Genomic DNA, 26,579 nt, shown 5'->3' on the forward strand with positions numbered 1-26,579 from the left:
TGAGTGCATTTTTATTGTTCCACTGTGAAAAATTAGTTCACATATTTTCAATGTTTAACATTCTACTGATAAAAATTTGTCAAATTTAATAAATTTTCATCAGTAGAACGTTAAACACTGAAAATATGTGAACTGCTTTTCACAGTGGAACAATAAAAATGCATTCACAATCATCAGTGTGCACCAGTGTTGCATTAGTTTTCCCAGAAAAAAACGCTATTGGGCAAAAATATATTTCATTTCAAGATACTCGATTTCTTTTTTTTTTCTGTGTCCTCGTTTATGTCGACGATTCGATTAGATCGGACGGGCGAAAGGGTTATAGAAAAGGGTTACTGAAAAGACCGCGACGAAGCGGCACGCTAGTGCAACGCCGAGACATGACAATTAATTCTCAAGACGAGGAGACGAGTCGCGTTACTCGGGCTCGCCTCTCGTCCCGAGCGCATCAACGCCGGCTTCCGCTCTGCACTGACATCCCGCCTCGTACGCCCTCGCGTCGAGAGTAAGACGTAAGTTCTGTTATATTTGTTAAAAAGGACGAACAATTAGTGTGTTTCGATGTCGTGGGGGCGGGCGTGTCCGTGTGTCCGTGTCCGTATGCACGTGTACGTATGTGTGTTATGTGTATGTAATTTTTCGCTTTACAGAGCTGTGCGCGGGACGTAGACTCTCGAGAAGACTGGTCGTAAAATCCTTGAAAATCGGATCGTCGTTTCCGACGACGAATTACACCTAGACATTCCGGACAAATTCCGCGAGGGACGAGGGGGTGTTGCCTCTCTCGCTCTTTCTCTCACTTTCTCTCTCGCTCTTTAATATTACAAAGTAACAAGGTAGATCTCCCGCACGCGGAACACAATCGTCGACGCGAAGATCGGATCGGCAACGACGATTTACAAAACGGAGCAAAGACGTTTTTTCTCGTTGGTCGGGTGCTCCTCGATATTTCGTATTTCGGCCGCACTTATATACCTATAACAAATTATCACTTAATTGCGACGTGTCGATTTTGGAGCCTTTATTTACAGATCGATCGTGACGCGACGCGTCGCTTCGAAACTTATTAGAGTTAGAGATCGCGTTTGCGGCGTCAAATGTGCGACGAGAATCCATCTCTTTCTTTCTCTCTTTCCCTCTCTCGCTTTCTCGCGCGCGGAATCGCGAAGCGTTCCTCAGGAACTCCTTCTTCTCGCGGACTTTGCGAGAATTCCTCCGATTTTCAAGTTCCTCGTTCGACGGAATAGCGCGAAAATTGTACGTCGCGACACGCATCCTTCGGATCCTCTCTCCTCGCGTCCGTGCAAGTCGGAATCGGTTAAATACCGCGCCATCGATCCCTCGCACAATTCATTTAATTATTTCTCGGAATTGGAACGCTGTTCGACGTTGCTGTCATATAGCTTGAAAATAGATACGAGAGACTGAAATGTATTTAGAGACGTAAGACATCGCGAGAAGCTTTTTGGCATATCACGCAGCGCCAAATTTGTTGCGTTCCGAAAACAATATAGCCAATCGTTACACCACCAATAATATACATATATATATACGTATGTATAAAATTTATAAATTCTTTGAATTTTAATGTTTTAAATTCATTCTGTACATCAATGCTTCAAATCTATTTTAGATCCGAGCATTTTATTTATTTTTTTTTTCCAAAAGGAGAAACTGATCTATTTTCCATATAATCTCACAGCGTGTGATCTAGTTTCGAGAATCAGCCGCGAGATTCGAAAAAGAATCGGATCCATGCGAGATGCGAGCGACGTACGAGTTTCGCGCTGCATTGAGCAACGAGCTCCATCATGTCATATCACACGTTTGTACCATTACGTATCGTGCTCGCGCTAGGAAAGATTCTATAAGTGCGCGGAGCCTATACGTAAGTCAGGAAGGGGGGAGAAAGAAAAAGAATACCCGCGGGAGAGACATTTCGTTCGTGTCCTCCTGAGAGATATCGATCACTGAAATTTACGGCAACACGATCGGATCGCTTAACTCTCTGTCGGAGCGACAGATTCTTGAATAATTACGTGTCGCTCGTATAATACTCGAGTGACGATCGACGTTCGAATCGATCGTTTTGACCCCGGGATGAATCGTGAAGAGTTAAACGATGTTCGTGGACTCGCGCGTGTGCAGGATGTTGGGTTATTTTAATAGCTGCGGAGACGCGAAATACGAAAAATCATCCCTTATGCCTATTTCTTTTCAATTACGTCGTGCACACAGGGTGTTGCAAAGTCCCCCGGCAATATTCCTTGAAAATGACGGAACTATTCTTCGGTCAGTCTATTCCTTTTTTAGTTGTACTTTTTCTCTCCTTCTCTTTCTCCCTCTTCAAAAACACAGATGGTACTCTATTCTTGTTTCATTTTAAATACAGAAAAAAATGCAACTAGAAAGACCGGAGTTTGCTTCGTAGTGACGGAAGGTATATACGGTGAAAACCGATAGTCGCATCGCCCCCTTTTGCCCGTTTTGCGATCTGGAAATTGCGGGTTTATCGAAAATATTTTCATCAGTGTTCCATTACACTTGTGCGTCCACCAGTGGAATAAAAGCCCGTATTTTTTCTAGAGGCACATTTAGCGTCGCAAACGTGGCCGTCCGCTTCTCGTCCCTCTTTCTGTCTTTCTCACACCACACACACACACACACACACACACACACACAGACGCACGCACGCATGCACACGCACAAAGTTGCGTTATAATGTTATATCCATCCTGAGCAGATTGGACAAACGTGATGCGACAATCGGACGGCCGCGTTTACGCCTAAATTTGCGACGAAATTACGAGCCGAATCCAAATTAACAAAGAAATTATCATTTTGCCAATAAAAAGATTCTCCATTTCTCTCTTTTGCAAAGTAAGAGACGTACATACATTTTGTTCCGCTCATTCTTCCTCCGCATAAGTATCGTGCAAAACTTTGTATTTCGCAAAGTCCATCCGCCTTTGCAACTCCCTGTTCGCTTGCGTTTCTAAGTCGTGCTGCTTGTGCCCTCACATCTCGCGGAATGCCTCTCGTCGTTATTTTCGCACAACTTACCGCAAATCGAAATTAAGCGCAAATGAGCGAGAGGGAGGGAAGGAAAGTCCGAATCCGTACGAAACCGATTGAAGGTGGGATGTCAAGAAATGCGGGTCAGGACGCGGGATAATTGGTTAAAATTCATCGCTCGGCGGTTTGTAGTTTTACAGACACAAAATGCGCTTACGCTAATTATTACTCTCTTTTTCCGCGATCATTCAGTACATCGTCGTCGTCGTCGTCGTCGTCGTCGCAGTGTAGTCGCCCGGCTCCGTGCATATGTCTTTTACGAAACATTTAGTTTATACATGTATGTATGTATATATATATTTTTTTTATACATATACTTTACAAACAGGAAACGATCAGACGATGGGACCCGACACCGAGCATTACCTCACATAAAGTCGCGAAAGAACGACTGGACAGAGCTTTGCTTCTCATTTCTCTCTTATCGAACAATAAAATGTCTCTTTCGTACGCCTTACGCGCTACTCACGCACACAACCGAAAAGTCAAAGATACCTTATTTTTTTTATCTTTAAGGAGACACCAGGTGTATGTACAGTTCCCGCACAATTGCATTTAATTGCGTTTAAGGATGCACTTATTTGTAAAATACAGTAATATTTATCTTTGCTCGCTCTCTCTCTCTCTCACACTTTCTCGCTTTCTCTCTCTCTCTCTCTCTCTCTCTCTCTCTCTCTCTCTCTCTTTCTTTCTCTCACTCTCTCTTTCTCATCACGTAATAATATTATACTCCTTAGAGATTTCTCTTCATATTTCTCTCTCATCTCTTTCGCAGAATTATACAATAAAATATCACAGTTCTGTTCGTACCACGCAATAATTAATATATTGTTTTTCCTTATGTCGCTTCTACGCGTCCTCTCTCGCTCTTTCTTTCTTACTTTCACGCAACATACGCTCCTACGTACACGCACATGCGTTCTTCTTAACAGTTGCCTTCCTCGTCACACGCATTTTTTTCTCCTATAGGAGTGCGTTGTAACACAAAGAGTAGTGCACGCACACATGCATACATACATAAATACATATACATACACACATATACATGTACATATATAAATATATGTATATATATATATATATATAATTTATTTCCTCGCTTTTTTTTCCTCTCGACGACTAATGGTTACGCAAGGTATGCTGGTTGTAGAAACATTCATTTACAACTTGTATACTTGAAGTATATAGTAATAATATAATAATAATAACTATATTTACCGAAAGAGAACGATATATAAAGAGTGAGGTTGCGAAGCCTTTTCCCTCGAAGATGGTTATTAATCTGATGGATCTCGTTGCTATGAATGTTCGCGTACAGACGCGATTTAATTAAAAGAATATACAATATACGTACAGTTTCTCGATCCCGCTACGAGATCGTGTAGTATACAGTCTCTATCTTATATACGCTCTTATTAAATCATTCTAATAATGCAAATGTGTGCAGTGTCCTCGCTATACGCAATTTGTCCCGAAGAGAGAGAATGTCGTTATTTCTCCGTTTTAACATCTAGACACGCGGCTGATTGACGCGGACTGTAAATTATTGCTTGGAATGCGAAATTTATTTGCGTTACAAACGATCGACATCCGCTCGTCGACATCATCCGTTAACCCTATCGTTTCCCGTGTCGATAGACTTCATGTGTGTGTATGTGTGTGTGTGTGTATTTCCCCCTCCCTCTCCCGTGCTTTCTTAAGTATTGCTAAAAGAGTGTATTATCTTTCCTTTCTTTTTTTTTCGCAATTTCCCGAAAGATCGTTGTCATTCGAAGGAACTGATCGCGCGCGCGAGTAGCAAAGTACAACTTCGTCAATCGGTATGTCCCGGTAATTAGCTTCGGTTTTACGAACATCGCTTTTTTTCCCTTTTTTGTTTCTTCGTCATTTCTATCATCCCCCCCGAATCTTTCGAAGCACTCTCTTTTTCGTATCGCAGAAGGATAGATGAGAAATTCCCTAGTATGTCGTAACGCACGAATCCCCCCCCTTGCCCTTGTATGTATACACGACGAAAGAATAATTGGACGGCATCTGTGTGTCCGCGAAGTGTGTTCGCGCGGCGCGCTGGAACCGAGTGCGCTCGAGTGTCTCGCGAAAATTTATCGTGATCGAACGTAAGAAACGAGAGACAGAGGATTGCGACAGAGAATCAGCGAAGGATGAAGTGATTCGAGCGGCGTGCAACGGAAACGAAACGGCGCGCGACCGAGGGGAGAGTCGCGGCAATGATTAGCGACTCGGGGGGGGGGGGGGGAACGATTTTCTCTAATCCTTGCGATCAGCAGCGACAAGTTACGTACGGAAAAAATGCATTACACGTGCCGTTTCCATTTTCGTTAAATTAAAAAAAAAATCTATGTTCTATTTTATTAATGGAACCACCTTCTGACGAAACAAATAGGTTATTCTAGTTAATAAGGAGAAAGTTCACGCCCATTCCGCGAAAAGAAAACGCGCTGAAAGAGCTAAGAGTAAAATATATTTTCTGAAGACTCGCGGTTTATCATTTCATCCGTAACTTGTGCTTCATAATCCGTAAGTACGCGCAAGTGTACGCGAGTAAGCGTGTGAGAGAAGAAAACAATAATCCCATTTTTTTTAAATAATGTATTTTAACAATAGTTTTTCAAAAGAGAGGCATCCATAACAATTCTTGCACTGTCGCGGTTTAAATGTGTCATCGTTCGAATAAAAAAAATAATTTATAGCAATCGAACAGTTAACGAAGAGTTCATGTACTTACGGATTAATGCAGATTAAATTTAGAGCCGCGGAAAAAAAAGACACCTCGTTCTAACGTGCATTTCAACATTAAATATTTCTGAAACATTAATGCACAATGAACAAGGTATATATATCTTCTTGTTTCGCATCGTTCAATGTTCTTCGCGAATTGTCAGTCTATAAAATCCGATAGATAAATGTCGCCTTTCAAAAATTAACAATCACTGGTGCAAAGTACGTAGAGGTACGTCTCAAACATAATGGACGAAAGGAGGGATTCGTTGTATGATAAGAGAGAAGGGAAAGGCCAAAACAAAATTTATATCCTTTTGTCAGAAAGCAGAGAAACAAAATAATATTCAGCATCACACATATCGAGAAACTCTCCTTTGCCTTTATTTTAACACGTGACAGTTTATTAAACGAAATAATAATAATAATATTATTAATAAAATAATAATAATAATGATAATAATATAATCAATGAAACTAAGGATAGGCAGAAGAAATCACAATTAAAGCGCGGGGTCGGAGTTCCTTATCTTGCATCTGTCCCTTGTTCTCATCGCGAAACTATTCTTATTTCATTTCCTACGTTATCCAATCGTAATCAACGTGATGGGTAATCTGTCTATCCTTTTCTCTGCATTTCAATCGATTATATATATATTTTTTTCATTCCATTGCCAACTGTTTTTGTCAGGATGTATGCGCACTCGAGGTGATTTCTTGATAATCGCGCGCGTACGCGCGTAATTATATAATACGTTTGCCTATTCTTTCTGTTCCTTTTCATTTTTTTCGCGTTGACTTAGTTTTTTCTTTCTGAAACATCCAGAGATAGCGGGTTTGCATGCCGTATTGCAAAGGAGTCTGCTACACGCAGCAAGAAAGTGGATCTACTTCGAACGTTTTTTTTTTTTTCCCTATATGCTTTACCCCTCGCCCCTACTCTCGTTCATTGTCCTATCATTTTCTTAATAACAACGTAATAGTTTTAAACAACTTGAGCATAGGTAAAGCGCGAACGTGACCTCCACACGGGGTTCCCTCTCGCCGACCTGAAGTCGCGATCACTCTCGACGCGAGTAAAAGAAACCGGAAATAAATTGGCACCGTAGACACCGTCTCACCCGTAAAAATCCTACGCCGACAGTGATGGAAATAAGAGTGAAATTTGTATACACGATTAAAAATGCAAAAACTCAAATGATCAAGCTCTTTTGTATCCTTCTGCGAACAACAACGTAACTTCGATTGAAAACGATCGGTCATGCGGGAACCCCGTAGGAGAGCGCGTCCAACGCCATAACAACAAATTATCTACAATGGTCGCATATACATGTTCATCTTTCTCCCTTTCTTTCCCTACCTCCTTATTCCTCTTTCTCTTCCTCACGCGCACACGCATACGCACGCAACAGATTATACATAAGATTACTTAGATATTAGGAAAGGTACTTAGAATATCTTCATTATTAGAGTCTGTTTTTTCTTTTACCTTACACACCTACTAAATATCGGTCAAAATATTAATCAATTTATAATAATAATAATAATAATAATAATAGCAATAGTAATAATAATGCAAATAAAAATAATATAATATAATAATAATGGCCGAGATGACAATAATGATGCTGATAAAGACGATGACGCTGGTGATGATAATAATTATTTTCTTTATTTATGTATTTGTATATATATACGCGTATATGCATATATTAATCCGTTAAATTAATATATGAATATACTTCTTTTTGTTTATTTATATAGCACCTATTTACAAAGAGGTCTCCGTGCGGCTCTCTTACAGTATGTGCGTGATGCTTTTATATATCATATATCTATATATACATATATATATATATACTCTTCATAAAATATATATACATATATATACATATATATTGTGTCCGTATAAATTTCTAAACGAGATTCTCGTGTGTCTTTATTTATATGCCAGTCTTCGCGGTTTTTTTAAATAATGTTCTTCTTTTCATTATATCTTCGTTACTACTGGCGCTTTCGCAGCAAAAATGTTTTCTCGACAGTGCGAAATACTTTTCGCTCATTTTTTTTTTTATATATCTGCCTATCCGTTTTCTTCCGCATATACGTCAAGATATAATGTTCGCATGTACCTTTTGTCATATCGTACCTAATCCCTTATCTTATCAGTCCGCATATTCCGTATATTTCCTTTAAGTATATACTTGTCTCCGTAACAACGATTTGCTTTGTAAATTGCGACGAAATCTTAAATTAATTAAAACTTAGCGGTCACAACGCGCGTTACAAGAGATAAATTTATTTTTAACAAAACTGCAATTTTAACTAAACTGCAAATTTTTACATTTTTTATATAATCGTATATATAGTGTGTTTTTTTTTAATATAATCCAGCGCTCTTGGAATATACGTAGTAAAAAATAAGGAATGTAAAGTGAAGGGAAAGAAGTAAATGAAACGAAAAAAATATAAAAGAACTAAAAAAAGTAGAATAAAATAATTACGTAAATAATCTTGGAACTAAGAACATCAATTGATGATAAATTCAGAATATTTCTCGTGAGAATAACGTAAAGAAATAATTCCAGTTGAAATTTTGATCGTCCAAAACGATTGGATAAGGCAAAGTGATAAGAAATACAGAGCAGGGAATGTGTCGAAAATTACCGGGGTCAAAGAACTTACAATTTGGAGCAAATTTATTAAAAACTTTTTTACTCTCTCTTTCTCTCCATATAACTCTTCTAAAAATATAAATATCATTGGTCATTTATAAACGGAAGATATGAGAATCCGATCTTTGTTCACAACTAAAATCTTTTCTGAAAAACTGAGGAGGAAACCAGTTCGCAGTTCATCGTCAACACCGTCATATACTTTCTAGCATTATGAAAGTGTATCGTCCATAATTCGAATACAAGTTAATCCATGATCGTGCTCCACTTTATCATTCAAATGTCAAGCTTTAAACGACCGGCGTCAGATCGCCTGGATTATATCGCAACGAATGCGTATTGATGGAACTTTCTAGCACGTAATTGGCACGCATGATTATTGGCGGGGATTAGCGCACGCTGAAAAGCGTGGAGAATAACAGTCGAGTTAAATCGATTGTATCCTCGACCGACACAGAGATTAAGATTTTTCAGTTGCGGGAAAACAACGAAACGGTTTCTCGATGATCATCGATCGGCGATCAATATCGATCATCAATAAGTAGACCAGTATGCAAAGACGTAGTCTCTTCGAGGAAACTACGTCACGTCAGTCTTATTATATCAAAGGAATGTAAACCAAGGTTTCTCCAACGTGTTCTGCGGTTGCACTGCGAAATAACGAAGTTTATATAATTCCGAACTTTGGTTAAATATCGGAAACGATGAAAATTAAACGTGCTAAATGTGCCTTCAATTTCGATAACGATCGAAATATTTGAATGCAATCTTTAAAAAAGGTTAGAAAAGAAATAGTTGTTGGAATCGTCAATCCTGCAGTTTCCAACTTCGGTTTATCAATTACAATTATCAATTCGAATATTTATCGGCGATCAAACCAATGGAATAGTTTTAATTGAAATGAACATGTCCTTTCATGTATGTAACAATGGATTCTTGAGATTGACCAATATATATAATGTAATATAATATATAATAATATATATTATATATCATATATATAAAATATATGATAACATAAGACATGCAAGTCGCATGGCATCCTAATTGAGTTATGCATATATGGAATGAAAAGGATCAGAGATAAGATCAGATAAAAAGGAAAGAAGAGATAAAAAAAGGGGGGATAAGGGAGAGCGTTATAATCTTTTATAAGTTGTCGAAAATAATCGATCTTCGAGCATACATCGACTTTCATCTCGTATTTCTTATCCGTTTCCCGGCGATAATTTCCACACTATACGCATTAATCTACAAGATCACGATAAACGACAAGACCCTGTCCTTCTTACATACATACCTGTTTACGCGTATAAGACCAAAGCAAAGTAGGAGCTTTACTCACGGTAGGGGATTTACATACACCAATGTGGTGAATAAATTAGACGGGTAAAGAGATCACGGAGAAGAGAAAACGACCGAGTTGCGATGAAGAGCCAGCGTCATGACGTGCCACGTAGAAAAGCAGAAGAAAAAGGATAGATCGCGGAGCGAGACGGAGAGAGCTTCGCACAAACGCGCTTTCCGAGCAGTTAATCTCCAAAGAACGGGAAGAATTACTGCTTCTCCTTGAGACCGCCTAACAGCGAGTGGCTCTCCATCGTGGCACTAAGATTACTGAGATTGCTCAAATTCCCCAAATTCCCCAGGTTGCCCAGGTTGCCGAGATTCGGCTGATGAGCGTAGTTCCTAATCTGGTGAAGACTGATCAGCTGATTCGGGAAGGACGTGGCGTTCTGATTGCTGGTAGTGCCGGGCGTCACCCCGGACGACGAGGACGTCGGCGAGGACTTCTGCGTTGGGTTGAACGCCTCGTAGAGGTACGGCCGGGACGCCGGGTGATGGCTACCGGGGTAGTGCAGGTGATTCAGCGGATTCAACGGGTGCTGCATCGAGGAGATCGAGTTGATCGAGATCGACGATATCGGCGTGAAGGCCGAACTGCTGTTCGGATGATGATTCGCGCCCGGTTGCGGCGTCTGTTGCCTCGAGTCGTTCTCTATGGAGTCACCGGCGCGATGCCCGTGTCCCGGCAGCAACATCTCCGGGTTCTGATTCTGATGGTATTCGGTGTGATGGTGCGGCAGCCTCTCGTGCAGGTCGCCGATCACCGTGTCCGGGCTGACCTTGGGCCAGTAGTGGTCCTGATGGTGGGCGGTCATCGCGTGTATCGACGGCCTGAGGCCGGTGCCGATGATCGGCGGTCTCTTGTCCGTTCTCTCCGCGTGCTTCTGCATATGCTTCGCCAGATAGGTCTCCTGGGTGTAACTCTTACCGCAGTACTGGCAGATGTGCGTTTTCAGGTGCTTCGACTCCTTGTGCTTCGGTATGTGCTCGAGTAGACTCGGCTCGTCGGAGAAGCACTTGTAACAGGAGTTACACTTGTACGGCTTGTCGGTCTGGTGGCATCGAGAATGGCTCTGTAGGTTGCTCAATTGGCTGAACGCCTTCGTGCAGCCAGGATGCCGGCACTTGTACGGCTTGTCGCCGGTGTGCGTGCGGATGTGCTGCTGTAGATGGCTCAGCTGGGTGAACTTCCGTTGGCAAATCTCGCAACGGTACGGCTTAATGCCCAGGTGGATCCTCGTATGCTGGGAGAGGTACGAGGAATTGGCGAACGCCTTGGAGCACTGCGTGCACTTGTACGGCTTCGCCTCGCGCATGTGAATCTGCGTGTGAAGCTGCAGATCCGCCTTGCTACCGAATATCTGCAAAAAGAAAACAATACTTTGATGTCAAACAGAGAAAGAAAGAAAGAGAGAGAGAGAGAGAGAGAGAGAGAGAGAGAGAAACATACAGAGAAAAAGAGTTAAACAAACAAACAGTGTATTATACACGAGTGTGAACGAGAGACGAAAGACGAAGAGATGATTCGTAATCGATCTCAGAAACTCGCGCCGGTCGCTATTGAAAGGAGACTTCGTGCTTCCTTATCTAAAATGCAAATTAATAACTTCCTGCGCGCACGTGACACACAACGCACGGGACGGGAGCGCACTTCGGACTGGCGAACGTTCGTTTCTGCATATATTGCGACAATATATAGCAGAATAATACGAGAGACTAGATAGAGAGAGAGAGAGAGAGGTGGGAAAAGGATCTCGGTTGGGGAACGATCCTCTATTGCCGCGCCGACGACGTACACTTCCCTCTTCGTTTCCACGCCGCGCTAACCGGACACGTCGCGCGCCGGTATATTTATAAATAAATAAATAAACGTAAAAAAGAAGAGCACTGCCACAGTAGCTCGAGCGTATATACGCGTGAGACGGGGAGAGGCTGACCTTGTCTATCACGGCCTAGCCTCGGGGCATATCCGACCGACTGGCTTCGGGTACCGCATAGAGAGAGAGAGAGAGGGCCCCCCCGCTCTCTTCCACCACCTCGTATACTCTAGTATCCTCGCTCTCTCCTTCCTTCGCCTTGCCGCCTCGCTTTGTCTCCTCCTTTATCCCCCTTTCGGCCCCCATCTCATTCGCCGGTTCCTCGCATGCTAGTTTCTAGTTCCTCTGATCTCATCTGACTTCTTTTTTTTTTTTCTCCTTTTTCGTACCTCTCTCCGCGACAGCGCGTAGAACAGGACAAGCCGACGATCGACGATTATTAGCCACCTATAGCCTTACTCGCTATCCTTCTCGGTAGCGCAAGACGTTTGTCGCACGATCGTCATTATCACTGCATCTCGTAATACAATTCAAAATTCAAATGAATATTTATTTCGACGTATATCAATCCGCGCGGTGTTGAGACTTGTGATTGTCGCGCCATTGCCGTACTTTCACAATTTTTTAACGCCGCGCCATTTCGTAATCGGACATCCGCTTTAATTCTAATTGCGCTGCAATCTTATTAGAGCGATAATATTTTCCAATATTTTCCGATTTTATCACAAGCGCGATTAATTGCTCAAACGTGACGCAGCAGCACTCGTCGATGTTACACACGAGTCCCCGCGTCCGCCCGGGGATAATCGCGCGGTGCAACCCTCGCCGCTATTTTCGACCTCGAGAAGTTCCTACTTTCTTTCGAAATTTCCGTCCCGTCCACGGCGTGGGTCACTAATGCCGCTAAAACGTCTCATTCATCCGTAATGACGTGCGCGCGCATCATTACCGGAATAATAACGCCGGTCACGAGATGATCCGTGATGCTCCGAGGTAACGATCGTGCGGGGGGTTTATTTCGGCTTCGTGGAAAGGGCAGTGGAATTGTCTTCCGACGGACGCCGCGGCGGACGAGAAGGTATCGCACCGGAATGACGTGTCGGAGAGTCGAAGAAACGATCCTGAACACGCGAGGAGCGACGGCGCGGACGTGGCGGAGCGAAGAAGCCAGTTTCCTGGCTTCGTTCGCCTCCGTTCGACCGAGGTTATTACGTAAAACGGCGGGTTCCCTTTCTGAAACCGTCGCTCGTGTATTCGCCACGCCCGGGGATCTAGGGCGAGGGATCTGGGGTCCTTCGCGTGGCCAAGGGCCCGGGGAGAGCTCTCGGAAAGGACGACCGACTCCTCGTTACCGCCGCTCTCGATGAAGGCTCGTTATTTCCAGCTGGAAAACTTCGGGATCTCACGGTTCGCGTAAACAATAACTCACTTCGGAACGATTTACGCAACCTCTGTCTCTCGATTAGTCTGTATAAAGGACGGCGAAGCGAACAATTCACGTTTCCATTGTGAACTGAGTTGCATTGAGAGATGTTTAATTACAGATTTCTTGAATTTCAAAGTTGCTGTAAAACATTTTAAATCCTTTTAACACATAATGCAGAGTAGACACAAAGGACACGTATAGACTCGCGTGGATTTTTATAATTTTTACATCTTCGCGCGCTATTTAACAGAAGCAGGAAGAGAGCGATAATCCAAGCACGCTAACGGCAAGTCGGTTAACGATCGCTTTACGGTTGTCGTGGATCGTGATTTACTCGGTAATCGATCGACGTTCTCGCTCGAGGCTTCAACGGCTGACTTGGCGCGTCCTTTAACGGGTTGGAGCTGCTATTTTTTTATTTCCTCCTTTCGAAACACGTCCTTGTCGGTGTCAAGTTCGAGCATAGTCCACGTAACGCGACAGTCTGTGTTGCGCGTCATTCTCTTCTTTTCTTTTTTTTTCATTTTCGCTCCTTTAGCGCGGCAAGCAAACGGCGAGTCTGAGGGGCGCGAGAACAATTAGAGGAGGCGAGAGGAGAAGCGCTATTTATATTATCGACATATAAATTATTAAATCGTAATTATAGTGTCTGCTTATATTTAAAATAGATTATTCGTGGTGTTCCCTCTTTGCAAAACCACCGTGCAAAGATTCTATGTACGATATTTTTATACGTATAATTAATTCTTAATTGTTGTTAAAATAAGGAATAACGAAGGAAATAAAATCTAGAGCCGTTCTTCTCAGATCGGGACATCAAAGCGATAATTTCATCCTTCTCCGTCTGTTGAATATATGCAGTATTCGCGCAAACTTGGAAACAATATAAAAGGTCGACAAACTTATAAGTAAATTCTGGCCTCGTGCGCGCGATCTTCGCCACGCATCATTATACATGTGTTAGAATGAGGGATTAGCTTTAGTCAAGGTTTCTCCTGTCGCGGAATAAATCATCCATGTTGTGGAATACAAATCACGCCAGTTCGTATCAATGGATCGACAAATCAATGCTTCTAAATTGACAGACGTTAGACCATGGAGATAATTGCTCTGCAAACTGTGCGAAATTTATTTAAAATAAACGAGACGAAGTACGCCATGAATCCTAATAAAAATACTAACGAAACTCCTAAAAGTGGGCGATTATAAGCTTCTCGCGGTCTGCAAATTAAATTTTATCTCTTCTATTCGTTGATTTAATTGCGAAATGTTTGAAAGAATCGGAGGAAAGGCCGCTGATTGGCAGACTAAATATTCGCGTATATGGATTCTTCTCTGCGCGAGAACTTGGAGAAGAGATCTCTCGCCGTTCAAAATGGACTTGATTCAATTAAAGAATTTCTCGATGCAAATCAACGGCGGCGCCAAATAAAAATTGGCGGTTATAATTGACAGAAGGCAGTTTGGCCCGATCCGCGGAGATCCTGCGAGCGCGACTTATTCGAGCAGAATTTGAAGGAAATTCCGTTGAAAGAATCTCCGGATTATACGATTAAACGCGTGAATTAATCTGTAACGCGAGCGGGACGCGACGCGCGAAACGCGCGCGCTGTGCGCGACGGCTCCGAAGTAGTCCTGCCGAATTAAATCGGACAGCCGGAATCTCGTGCCTTCCGTCCCTTCCCCCCCCCCCCTCGTCCTCCTCTCTCGCGCGAGAGATGCGCCTTCAAGAAAAATAATAGCGATAAATCCAGAAATTACGTCGGCCAGACACTGCGCGCGCAGGTATGCGAAATTAGCGCCTCTAATTACGAAACCGGCGAGGAACTATGCCCGCCGGGCAACCGGCTAGTCCTCCTGTCATTTCTGATTAATCGACGTCGATTTACTTAGGCAATACTTAAGAAGCCGAGACGAAGTACATTTGCCGCGACGGCGCGCCGACCGACGCAGCCGCGGGTGTATAAATCGTATATATACACCGCGGGATCATCAGCGGGATTTTAGAAGCGCGCGCGCGCGCGCCGTGTTAAATTCTCGAATTGGAATCGGGCCTTCTTAAACGGTTCTCTTAAACAAAAATCGGTTGATGAGGTCATCTCAGATCTCAGCCGCGATGCACACGTAAAGGTTGATTCACACTATACGGCACGGACCGTCACGTTCCGACAACGACACGTACGTTCGCGTACGTTAGACAAGGATGGAGACAATAGGTATTCTTGTCTAACGTATGTGTCCGTTGTCGGAACGTGACGGTCCGTGCCGTATAGTGTGAATCAACCTTTAGTCGTAAGTTTCGCGTTTCTCTCGATGAAATCGACGATTAATTATCACGTATTCGCATCGCATTCGTGGCCAACGGCACAATCGACATGTATTCATCTCGCCGTATATCCGAGAGTTCAGGACGGTATGCGATCGTATGCGTACGAGAGAATTTCGTCATTCGACACGCGGCCCATAAAGCTCCGTATAGCGTTATACTCCGTGATGGATGACGGTCCTTCGCATCTAGTCTATGTATATTTGCCGTTCCGTTTCCTCCTCGTCTGTCTGGTTCTTGAACCTCCGCGAAGTAGTCTACGAAGTAGCCTCGGGGCCAGATATCGTAAATTCAATTTAAATATTTCGACCTTAATGATCGTCGGACGACGGCGACGAGGAGAGGAAGGCAAAGCCGACAGTCAAGGTCGGCGTCCGATAAAAGTACAATTTAATTGAGCAATTGGCAATCTCCTACTTATTGCGGATATATCTCTCTGCAATTTTTATCCATCTCCTCTATTTTCAATGAGTTCGTTTCGAGGACATCGAGAGAAGTATCCGAGCGGACTAACGAGATGTGCCAAAGTTTAGAAAAAAAAAAATCTTTTAAATTTCCAAGTCCAAGGTATCTGAAAACTCCAACATTCGTGATCCTGTCGAGTTCTCACGTGTGGTTAAAAATTCATTTAACATTTTGATTATCCAAACACAATGAATATGTTAAATAACGTGTTAATACATAATTCCGAAATTCGTTTCGAAATACAATATAAATTGAATATAATATATATGCACACGTGATTGAATATATTTATTGAATATATGCGCGATTTTTTTCTTTCACGAGGAACGAGATGTTTCACCGTACAATGTTTTAGAGAACTTCTAAATTTCAAATAATGTAATTTACGGATTTATACATTCTATCATGCGCGTTGAAATTGATTTGCGTCATCGTGCTCGTAAGATAAAGACACATGTATGTGTCTTTCACAGCTTTCCCTAGTAACGTTACTCACAGCATGCCGGAATTTATAAAATACCCGATAAGCCGAAGTCAAAATAAAACTGCCGAGATAATTAATTTTATCGAAATAAAAGGCTTTCTAAATGCGATTGAGTTCGTTACGATTATCGACATTTTGCTCTCTTGCATTTAGCTCGTAAAGCCAATTCATTAAGGCGATAAAGACTTGTAGCGATCTTTTTTGCAAACAAAAGCTTCAAGCTTTGAAAGCGGCTTATTAATCACGTAAAAACGCCATGGTGATTAAGTGGGGATGTAAAAGTCATTCAATACTTCAATACTTTCGTATATAATGAAACAACGGAACTTATTAAAAAATCGCGAAAACATCCAATAATTGGAAGCTGAAGCTCTTGTCAACTTCACTTTAATCGACTTATCTTAACTTCGGACACATTTGCTCGTGCCTGGCGAATTTCGATTGCGTCGCAAGTCTCTTATATCGTGCAGCACATTATAATATTTATAATAAAATTTATTGCTAAAGCAGTATTGTTATTTAGCGAACACTAAAATTAGAATTTTCTTCATACCTCGGTCGAAAGTACGTACTTTCGTCCCTAATAGCAGGGACGAAAGTTTAACATTTACTCCCTGTAAAAAGTACACGCGCGCTCTCTATAACTTTAAACCTTAACGCCCTTTAACCTTAAAAATAGTCATCAATATTGTTCTGTCAATATGTCATCTGATGAATCCGTAGACGAGGAAGAAGTTATACGAAATTTCGATGCAGAAGCGCGATTGATAATAAATACAGATACGTTGCCAAAGAAGTCTGTTGATCGATACAATCTTGTTTACGACACGTATAAAAAGTGGCAGATAGAACACAAAACTTCACTGTCAAACTGTGAAGAAAATAATTTGGTTGTGTATTTTAACTTGACTCTTAGAATGTATTTGATGCCTGCCCCCCCGACCAGCAGCACTCGCTTCGCTCGTGCCGCAAATGTCGGGGGCAGGCATCAAAAACATGCTTATTAACATTTAAAGTTAAAAAAAGTAAAATTAATAACGTACTTTCGACCGGCTATGAAGAAAAATCGTATACACTACGCGGGCCAAAAGTTGAAATCTCGGTCCTGCTCGTCATGATGCCCTCGGCTTCGCCTCGGGGCATCATGACGCGCAGGGCCGACAATTCAACTTTCGGCCCTTGTAGTGTAATATACTATTCTCGGATTTTTTAATGAATCGTGTATCAATTCATATATAATATGCATATATATGAACTTTAATTACCGTTTTTAATACTATCGCATTTGATATTAGCTAACGTTAACTGCGACTCATATCTATTAACAGGCCGTTTTTATAACCGCACTAATTTACTTAATAGTAATAATTGCCGCGCTTCGCGATCGATGAAGCGTACGGAATGTATAACGATGACGCTTTATTCACGTGTATGTCGACGTGAGCCGATTTTACGAGAAACGGTTAGGACACAGAGGCCCGGAAATTTTTCCGGGAAAGGTATCTGCGTAAATACCGAGCTGGAAATCCACGAGTTAATGAACAACGCAATGCACGTGTAACAGCGTCGTCGTGCTCCGGTTCTCCGCTCGCCCGCGGAGCTGCTGCTGTAGCAGCGCGGTCCGGAGAAGTCGGTGACAACCTGTTGATAGGAATTTTCGTAGCCGGGTTGACACGCCGCGCCGGGTCAAAATCAACCCGGCAACCCGCGATAAACTATATAAGCTCCGCTCAGCCGCGATAGTCTGGATAATAGCGGCGACGCGCGCACATACGCGAGATAATTTCAAAACGTTTCGGAATGCTCTCCAGCACGTTGCCGAGGCGAAGCGGAAATAATTTCGCGAAAAGCACTTGCAAAACGGTGTCTAAAGATCTTCAGATTCGTCGAAGAGACGGACAGAAGCCGCGGTTACGTAACTGTCGATACCGTTGAGGTATATGTATACGAAGCGATTCGGAACCAACGACCGAAACTGAGCGGAATTAAGGAACTAACGATTTAAAAAAAAGAAAGTGAAAGTATCGATATACTAGCGGCAACTAGAGTCGCACGTTCGAAGATTTATCCGGTCGATAAGTAGAGTCTATTGACTCCTCATGCCTAAATAATCAAAATTCCCGACGATTCGAAGTTATCTGTAAATTAGAAGAGTAAAAGTAGATCCCTCCAGAATCTCGGAGACACATTTAAGAAATATTCATCGACCCGTATGACTGATTCCTTCTGTCTGTTTTTCTTTCTCTCTATCTCCCCCTCTCTCATCTGTCTCTTGATCTTCAGCGAAGATGCTGAAAAATCCTTGAACTCGTGCATAAAATTATAATAAATTTGTAAGAATCGCAGCTGGCGAATTGTAGCCTCGTTAAAAGATTTAAATCAGTTGCAAATCTCGGCGTACACGTGTCACGTAAGACAATCCGGCGTCTGACAGCGGCACGATTATGGTTATCGGGCGACACCGCGCTCGCACGGTTCAAATCGTCTAATGCCAGAGTGATAAGGTCGCTCTCGGTGAGCAGTGACCTTTATCCAAGTGTAGCAAGTTCGTCCAGCGAGCCACGCGCGTTCGCGTGGCTCGGGAAAGGCGGCGATATATGTATCTATTGTTTCGAAGAAGTATTTATATATTCTAATAAACGGAAACTGACTCGGCGAGTTCCTGGCCGGCTCGGTCCAGAAGTGCGATTTGCGCAACGCGCCACGTCTCGGTTGACAGGTTTTCAAGCCATCGATTCCCGCTATCGTTTCGCCCGGCACCAGCCGACATTCTCGAGCCACACGGCGTTTTGTCTAATGACACGCGGCGATTGTACACGTACGCGCGAAAGAGCGCGACGGTCAGACAAGTTTCCGCCGCGGCGAATATCCACGATGTGCCGCGGTATACATATCGCGACACGTGACACACGGCTGCCCGCACAACTTCGTTATTATTTAGCCGCGATAAAGCTGGCTGTAACTGTAACATTCGTCGGGAGTTACTTCCTGAGGTTATCGTCGCTTGATAATACCGTATCCCGAAGAGGGGAACCAAACACAATTAGGGGAGAGCGCGCAACTAAAGGTTTACGTTCGTATTACACGAATTATATATGTTGATCATTAAAGTTTTCATAAAGTTGCGACGACGATACAGATAAGAACAAAGTTCCGCGGTTAGCATTCGCTAATCGGTGAAGCAAAAAAAAATGATTACAATAATAGTCGGACAATTTGATAGAAGGTCGAGGACGTTGCCATCAGCAAAGGCAGCGATGACGAAATTGATAAAGCTTCGCGAAATTGGCCATGAGAGAGACAGAATCCTCGCGCCACCTTGATCGATTCGATTCGCGACAAACTGCTTTTCTGAGAAAAGCATCGATAAATAATTCGACGGTAGACACAGAGGGAACGAAGTGTCCGAATATTCGAATGATAATGACGGAGAGGATAATTTTTACGGCGTCGGGAGGAACGCGCGCGCGACGGAGGCGCAACGATCGAAACGGCGGCGACCGGTTTCCGACTTCTTCTTCTCTCTCTCTCTCTCTCTTTCTCTCTCTCGGGGACTCGCCTCGTCCTCGTCTACGACACGGCAGCTGGCAGGTGCCTGGGAGAATATCCGCCCGATTCTTTATCTACCCAATTATACAATCCCTTGTCTAATTGGCTAACCTCTGGACCACCCTAACGAAAAACAAGAACAATTGCCTGCGGATTCCTCTTCACGCCGTCCGGCGACTTCCGTGCGCCGTGTTATGCTCTTCACGCTCGATGTCGCCGTTTCCTCCACGTCGTATTACGCAATTGGGTAGCGTTGCGCAAAAAAAAAAAAAAAGATTTAACCCGCTAATGTGTCGGTTTTACATAGATTAAGCTTAAAACGCGGGATTTCATGCTGACTGGCGTGTTCGCGTTTGTTTAAATTTTGTCCTTTTTTAAATACACAGTCAGGTAACAAACGTAAAAGTTTCTCTTATTCGACACGATAATTTTAATTGCGGACGAATTTTTTTTATAACGACCGATCTCCCTTTTTGTTACTTGGCGTCGCACTTTCACGCAACACGCAGTTTTTAGCATTTTATTGCAAATGCCGAGAGATAATGATAAATGGCGCTGGCCCGACGCGAGGGATTTAAAACGCACGATCGTGTTCTGAAACAATATACAGTAATTATGGACCGGGTTTAAGCTGGTAGTTGATTGGCCGCGAAGCCCCGCCATTCATTAAACCCAAGCGCGGCCGCGCGCTTGTTGAGATCACCGAGCACAAACTCTAAACTGGTCGTACTAAACTGGTCATTTATACGCGAGCACAGCCTCATAATCGGACATCACATTAGAGTTCCGAGTTCACAATTCGGCAAAATAGTTGTGTAATCAGTGCCGATCGACCTTTGGTGGCTTATGCGATCCATCGCCGGCCGATAATTAGTGTTTTGCAACTAATTACACGTTACATTGGAATTCATTGAGCGATACCTCTGACCGGAAACCATGTAAAAATATTAGATTACGTTTCTGCCGGGACGTTTCCGCCAATCCAGATTTCTGCGGTGGTTAATCATTCATCCGAGAAACGAATTATTCCGGTATAATTGACGAAAACAGAAACTTTATTTCCTGTTTCATCCTACACGGAATTTTAATTGACCTTTAGGCCTGATTATTCGGAATTGCCTGACTAATCGAAAGAAATATAGCAACAAATTTTCGTCAACATATTTTATTGTTCTAGGAAGACAGAATCGAATGTCGTATTACTATCTCTTTTAATACGCGTTATATATACAAGCGGGTTGTCTTTTTACAGAAACTTTTTCACGTATATTAACGATGTTTGCTTATTAGGATGGTTGTGGAAATCGCACGTTACAGCAGTAACTCCAAATTCGACGGAATCAATGCCCACGCCTAATGAAAGAATAACGCACGATCCAATTTCTGTTGGAAGCAATTCGAAACAGACGCGGGCGCGGCGGCGATTCATATTCTCTCTATTCCTGCCATTCATTAACGTAGAGACCGTGGTTTACTAGGAACGGTTTCAGAATCGCTTTAGCCTCGAGACGCAAACAAAAACCGAGCCAGTAGCGCTCGCGCGCCACGGGAGAAAGAGTAATTAGTAAGAGGAGAGAAGAGAGATCAATGTGTGGAGAGGACGTTGCCTTATCCCTAGAACTGCACGGTGTTTCGCGCTCGGATACGGCGTTCTATAAAATAAAACATTTTATAAAGCACAAAGCGCTTCTCTTTGCGCGAGATAATATTTTATTAAACAGCAAGCCGGGCGCGAGTATAGATTTTATCGTCGTAAATTCTGCGCGTTTCATTGAACGCTGTGCAGAACACTTGAATGAAAATACATCTTTTTTTTTTTCCGACGAAATTTCTGCATTCTGCGCGGGTCACTTTCGATCGTGATAACATTTATCACGCCAGGGGGAATGCGCAAATGTAATACCGTCGGTAAAACACCGTTCGCGCGTGTCTGAGTAACGAAATGGCTAGCGGTACGCAAATGCGAAAAGTATTGCAAGTTGTAAGCAATTACGCACAGGAAGGACAAACAAAAAGAGAGAGAGAGAGAGAGAGAGAGAATGCGTCGAGCGAAGTGATTCTAGAATCTAGACGGAATGTAACGTCGTTGTTTATGGACGTGAGGTGTGCTCGCGCGCGGTCTTCGGGCTAGAACGAGAGCCAGAGACTCGTCAGCAGCGCGGCGAAATAAAAACTGCCCAAAGGCATCCGCGCGTGAGCGGGAACGAGCGGTGGCCACGGCGATGGGATGAAGTGGTAAGGAAAAAGCAGGGAAAATTGATACGCGATGAATGGAACGCGCGGAAGAAGCACGAGCAAAAGGAGAGTCGCGCAGGATCATTTTTCCCGCTTCGATGTTTCCGCGCTCTTTCGCAAGCGCGCGCGGAGAAACGCGTTCGCCCGCAACACAATTGCCCGTCGTAAACGCACGGCCTCTCTTCCGAGTTCGCGTTCGCCGAGCAGTGATTGAAATACGAAAGAAGCGCATATTCCCTCGCTGATCATAAGCTTCACAGCGATCCTGCCCCGTTTCGGGGCGATATAATTTCAGAGAACTTTATCAGTCTGCTTTATATCTGTGTTTTTTCCATTCTCCGCAACAGTAGGTATACCGTCGCGTCGCGAATTGATTAATAAAAAATAAAACGACTCGGAGATCATGTGTAACATGTTAATACAAATACACGTATATTGCAACTAAACTGCAGACAAATAGAGAATATCGTCTCGCTGCTATAGAGGGTACGGGTTTTTTTTTTCGATAAATATTTCACCCTATACTTCACCCATAGCGCGGGGATCCACCCTCTCGTAGTACGCGTGTCATCAGAGATAGAGGGGTTTGCGGCGTAAAATCGGGAGATGGTATATCCCTTGGCTATGATAACTGCGGAACCGGAATGCGGCTCCTAGGGAAGGATTTTTTTTTCCTATTAGCAATAGCTGGCGCATACGCGTGCACGCACACCCTAAAAAGGCGAGATCTGCGGCGGCCATCTGCGCCCCTCGTAAAAAGGTGCATACGAACGCATGCAGCCTTGTTCGAAGAGGTTGGTTTTGGAAATCAACATTGCGCCGGTGCGATGTTTCGCTATACGACGCCGAAGTGCCGCCGATCTTCGATAATTAAAATCACCGTTGGAAACGAGACGGAGCCGAAAAAATAAGATACCTCGGAACACAGGGATTAAAGTTGTTTCTTAATGTGGCAAGAAACTGTACAGGAAGTAAAGTGAATAATAAAAATTTCGAATTGCCTCCCTTCTCTTCGACATCTTAATGCACGAAAATTCCCAACGCGGCCGCCGGAGCACCGTTCGATTTTCCATTCGAAACGAGAAAAAGCGACGGATAGGGACAGGGAAAAATTATAGAAGGGGAAAGGAGCGAGAAACGACGGCGAACAGCACGAAGATAAAACGAAAAAGCGGAGCGCCGATATACGTTCGGAAGAGGAGGAGAGGAGAAAAAGGGGGGAAAAAGATGGAGGCGAGAGGCGAGGCAGGAGCATCAGCGGACCACGGTGGCGAGGAGGAGGAGGAGGATGCCGACGAGAGCGACGGCGCTAACGATTCCTTAATGAAAGCTGAAGCGGCGCGGCATGGCAGAAGGCTAGCCTCGTGTTTCGGAGCGCCCGGGTTCTTTTACGCCACCGGTCCCACCCTTTGTGCGTATATACGTGTATACGGGGTGTCTCTGACCAACCGTATTCTCCGCCGACGATAGACGCCATGCGAGTTAGCGACGGCGGGAAATTATCGTGGATTGTTGAGCGAGTAAATCGTCTCCGTATCGCGACGCAATATTCGAAGACAATCGAGTTTCTTTTCGAATTTTATGCGTGTCACATAACGTTTCGAATTTGTATGTTGCATAATTATTATCGGTAGTTCTCTGTTTTTGTTACTAATTAAAACTATTATCACTAAAATGTTACGTCGAATGAAATTAAATCCAAATTATAGAAAATGCCATGTATCTATTCGTCGGTCAGGTTGCAATTAGATAAGTAAATACAGTGTAATTATGCACACGCACAAATCCTGTAAATACAATGTATGTGTACGTGCGTGTGTGCCTGGTTATTACGTGTATACGTGGCACAAGTTTCATGTTTATGTACGTAGAAGTGAAGCACGAATACCTCCGTAAACGGAATATTTGGCCAGATGTATCACAAGTTTATTCGCGCATGATTTTCGTCCGGACTTCATTCTAATTAACGCAGTTTGCTCGTAGCAATAAGCTTCAGCAGCACGCGAAACGCACATGCGCGGGACTCATATTTATCTAATCTTAATGCGACATCAAACAGTTTCATAAGTTGCATACTCCATTTTTCTAATAGTGTTACTATAAAATATACAACGAAGTCGTCCGCGTTACAAAAAAGAGAATATAAATATAGTTTATATATTAATACCAAAGTGTAATCTGTGGATCGAATGTATGCCAAAGTTTAATTTAGCACGTTCAGCGCGTTTTCTGCGTATCGCTCTTATAATATCCGGAGATGGATGATTTGCCGAAAACCAATGTAAGTCTGGCAACTAAATCTAAACGGATTTTCCAAACGACGAGCATTTCGTTGCAGGTTCTAAGTAGCTGCGTACCGTGGCGGAATGAGAAAAAAAACTTCCAATGTAATTTTCATTATCATAAACATTTCTTTTCATCACGGTCGGAAGATAAAAGAAGAAATTATGCCCCCCTCCCTTCTTTTTCACTCTCTTTCTCCGTCTGTTACGGTTTTTTTTTTTCGTAAGTACTAGAAATAGAAACGCGTGTGAGTTCTACTATCTCAACTTCAGTCGAACACGACGCTTTTTTATAACTTCCGTAGGAGAAATATGGTATCCTGTGTCCTCTCAGAAAAGAAAAGGGTCTCTCGCGCTTAATATATGCCACAAATCTTTATTTTCTATTTAAGACCGCGACGGGCAAAAGTGAGATCCGCTTTCTGGTCGAATCTACTCAAAGTTATCAAAACATGTCGCTTCGGAACAAGAAACAAACGTATCGCGCGATACATGACACAATTTGTAATTTGTATTGCGCAATTCAGTGAAGATATTTCGTTAGAGTCGAAGATAATTAAATAATCTAATTAACTGACTTAATACTAAATAGATATATTAATATTCAAAGAATAGCGTAGATATATTGCGGTGAGATAAATGTTAGAAAAATATGTTTCGATCACACATGATCGAAGAAATAAACAAAGCACTTGTCGTACATATAACAATACGAAGTCCAAAAAAGCGCCCGGGCATGACACAGTGATTTCGTAAACACAATTTGAACGAGAAGAACAAAGGCAGAGTCGTCTCCGAACGGCGCAACTTGATTGGTTGTGTCAAATTGTCACTAATCTTTTTATATATTTCGCTCTTCTCTCTGATATACATATATATATTTTATTAGTTTTCTATAATATATCTTACCCTGAATACCACATAAAACTATTGTAATTTATTTATTAGTGTAAAAAACCATACGTTACATCCCTCTTACATAATACTAAATAGAGATATTAATATCCTAGAAAATAATATTCAAACGATACTAGAAAGAAAAATTGGTCGATTATCATCATGAGAGAGAGAGAAAGAAGCGAATATATTATATATATATATATCCCCCCCCCCGAGTTATATTCGTGAGATATAAACAATTTTCAGTTCTAACTATACAAGTTTTCGAACATGAGAAAGCGATCGCGAAGTAATTTGCATAAAAATCCCCAAAAAATCCCTCTCCCTAGACGCTCGTTACCGGAATTAATTCTGCTGTCGATTTGCGCCGGTTTTCTTATTTTTCCTCATTGTGCAAAGCACTGCATTGCGCTTCGTTCTCCGTTTCTCCCGAGTTTCTCTGCAATTTTCTACGAAGCGGACGACGTGCATTCGGAACAAAAGGACTTTTTCCAGTGCATCGAGTTACGCGATCTCGTTGACGTACAAACGAAACGAGACTACCCCCGGTGACGAAAGAGTTATTAAAACGCAGTACCGAAGTGAATTAACGATATTCTTTTTCGCGGCCTCTTCCTCCCTTTTTAACGCAACTTTAGCTGAAAGCTTGTAAAAAAGCGTAGGCCGCGTTTCCGTTTAATAACAAAATATCGTCTGCATTAGCAATTTCGCACGAGTACGCGAAGGAGGTACCACTCGAGCTGAAAGTAACAGTTTCTCCCGACGCGCTCTCGAAAGCTGCTTTTTAAACAAAAGCGTAACGCCGCGCTTTTAAATCCAGCGGTGTTAAGGTAAAACTATACCAATACCCGGACATGTACCTATATCTAGACACCTTTATTACTTATGAGTATAACGCGAATTAAAATCAAAGATAAAAATATTTTGTCTTGTAGTTTGAAACTATAGCTATATAGTATCCAAACGTTTATTTCTATAAATTTATATATTTTTTAAAGGTGTATAGATACGTGTCCCAGACATAGATACGTGTCCAGGTATTGGTACATTTACCTACTCTTAAGTGTCCGGGTATTGGTACTTTTACTTTACACGGCGATCGAATCTGCCATAATATTTCGACACAATTTTCCGAATCGACGAGTATCAGGGAGCCCGAGGATCCTCGCTTTCTCACAAGACGGCGTTTGCAGCTCGACGAACAAGAGCCCGCTGGTAAAAGACTTTTTAACAGGTCAAGTTTCAGAATCTCAGTGACG

The 26,579-nt window shown here is 42.7% G+C and overlaps 1 protein-coding gene across 2 annotated transcripts in view; it reads right to left on the reverse strand.

Annotated features, from left to right (window-relative positions):
• Window positions 1–506: 506 nt before the first annotated feature.
• Window positions 507–26,579, reverse strand: part of LOC143903255 (zinc finger protein rotund) — a 168,475-nt gene continuing 142,402 nt past the window's right edge. For both annotated transcript variants that reach the window (XM_077416709.1, XM_077416708.1), the window contains exon 6: window positions 507–11,197. In XM_077416709.1, the coding sequence (XP_077272835.1) occupies window positions 10,046–11,197 (1,152 nt within the window). In that variant the 3' untranslated portion in view covers window positions 507–10,045. The remainder of the gene's footprint in view (window positions 11,198–26,579) is intronic.

This window comes from Temnothorax americanus, unplaced genomic scaffold (assembly GCF_048541705.1).
Source record: "Temnothorax americanus isolate GAGA-0224 unplaced genomic scaffold, ASM4854170v1 Scaffold45, whole genome shotgun sequence".
Taxonomy (NCBI): Eukaryota; Metazoa; Arthropoda; class Insecta; order Hymenoptera; family Formicidae; genus Temnothorax; species Temnothorax americanus.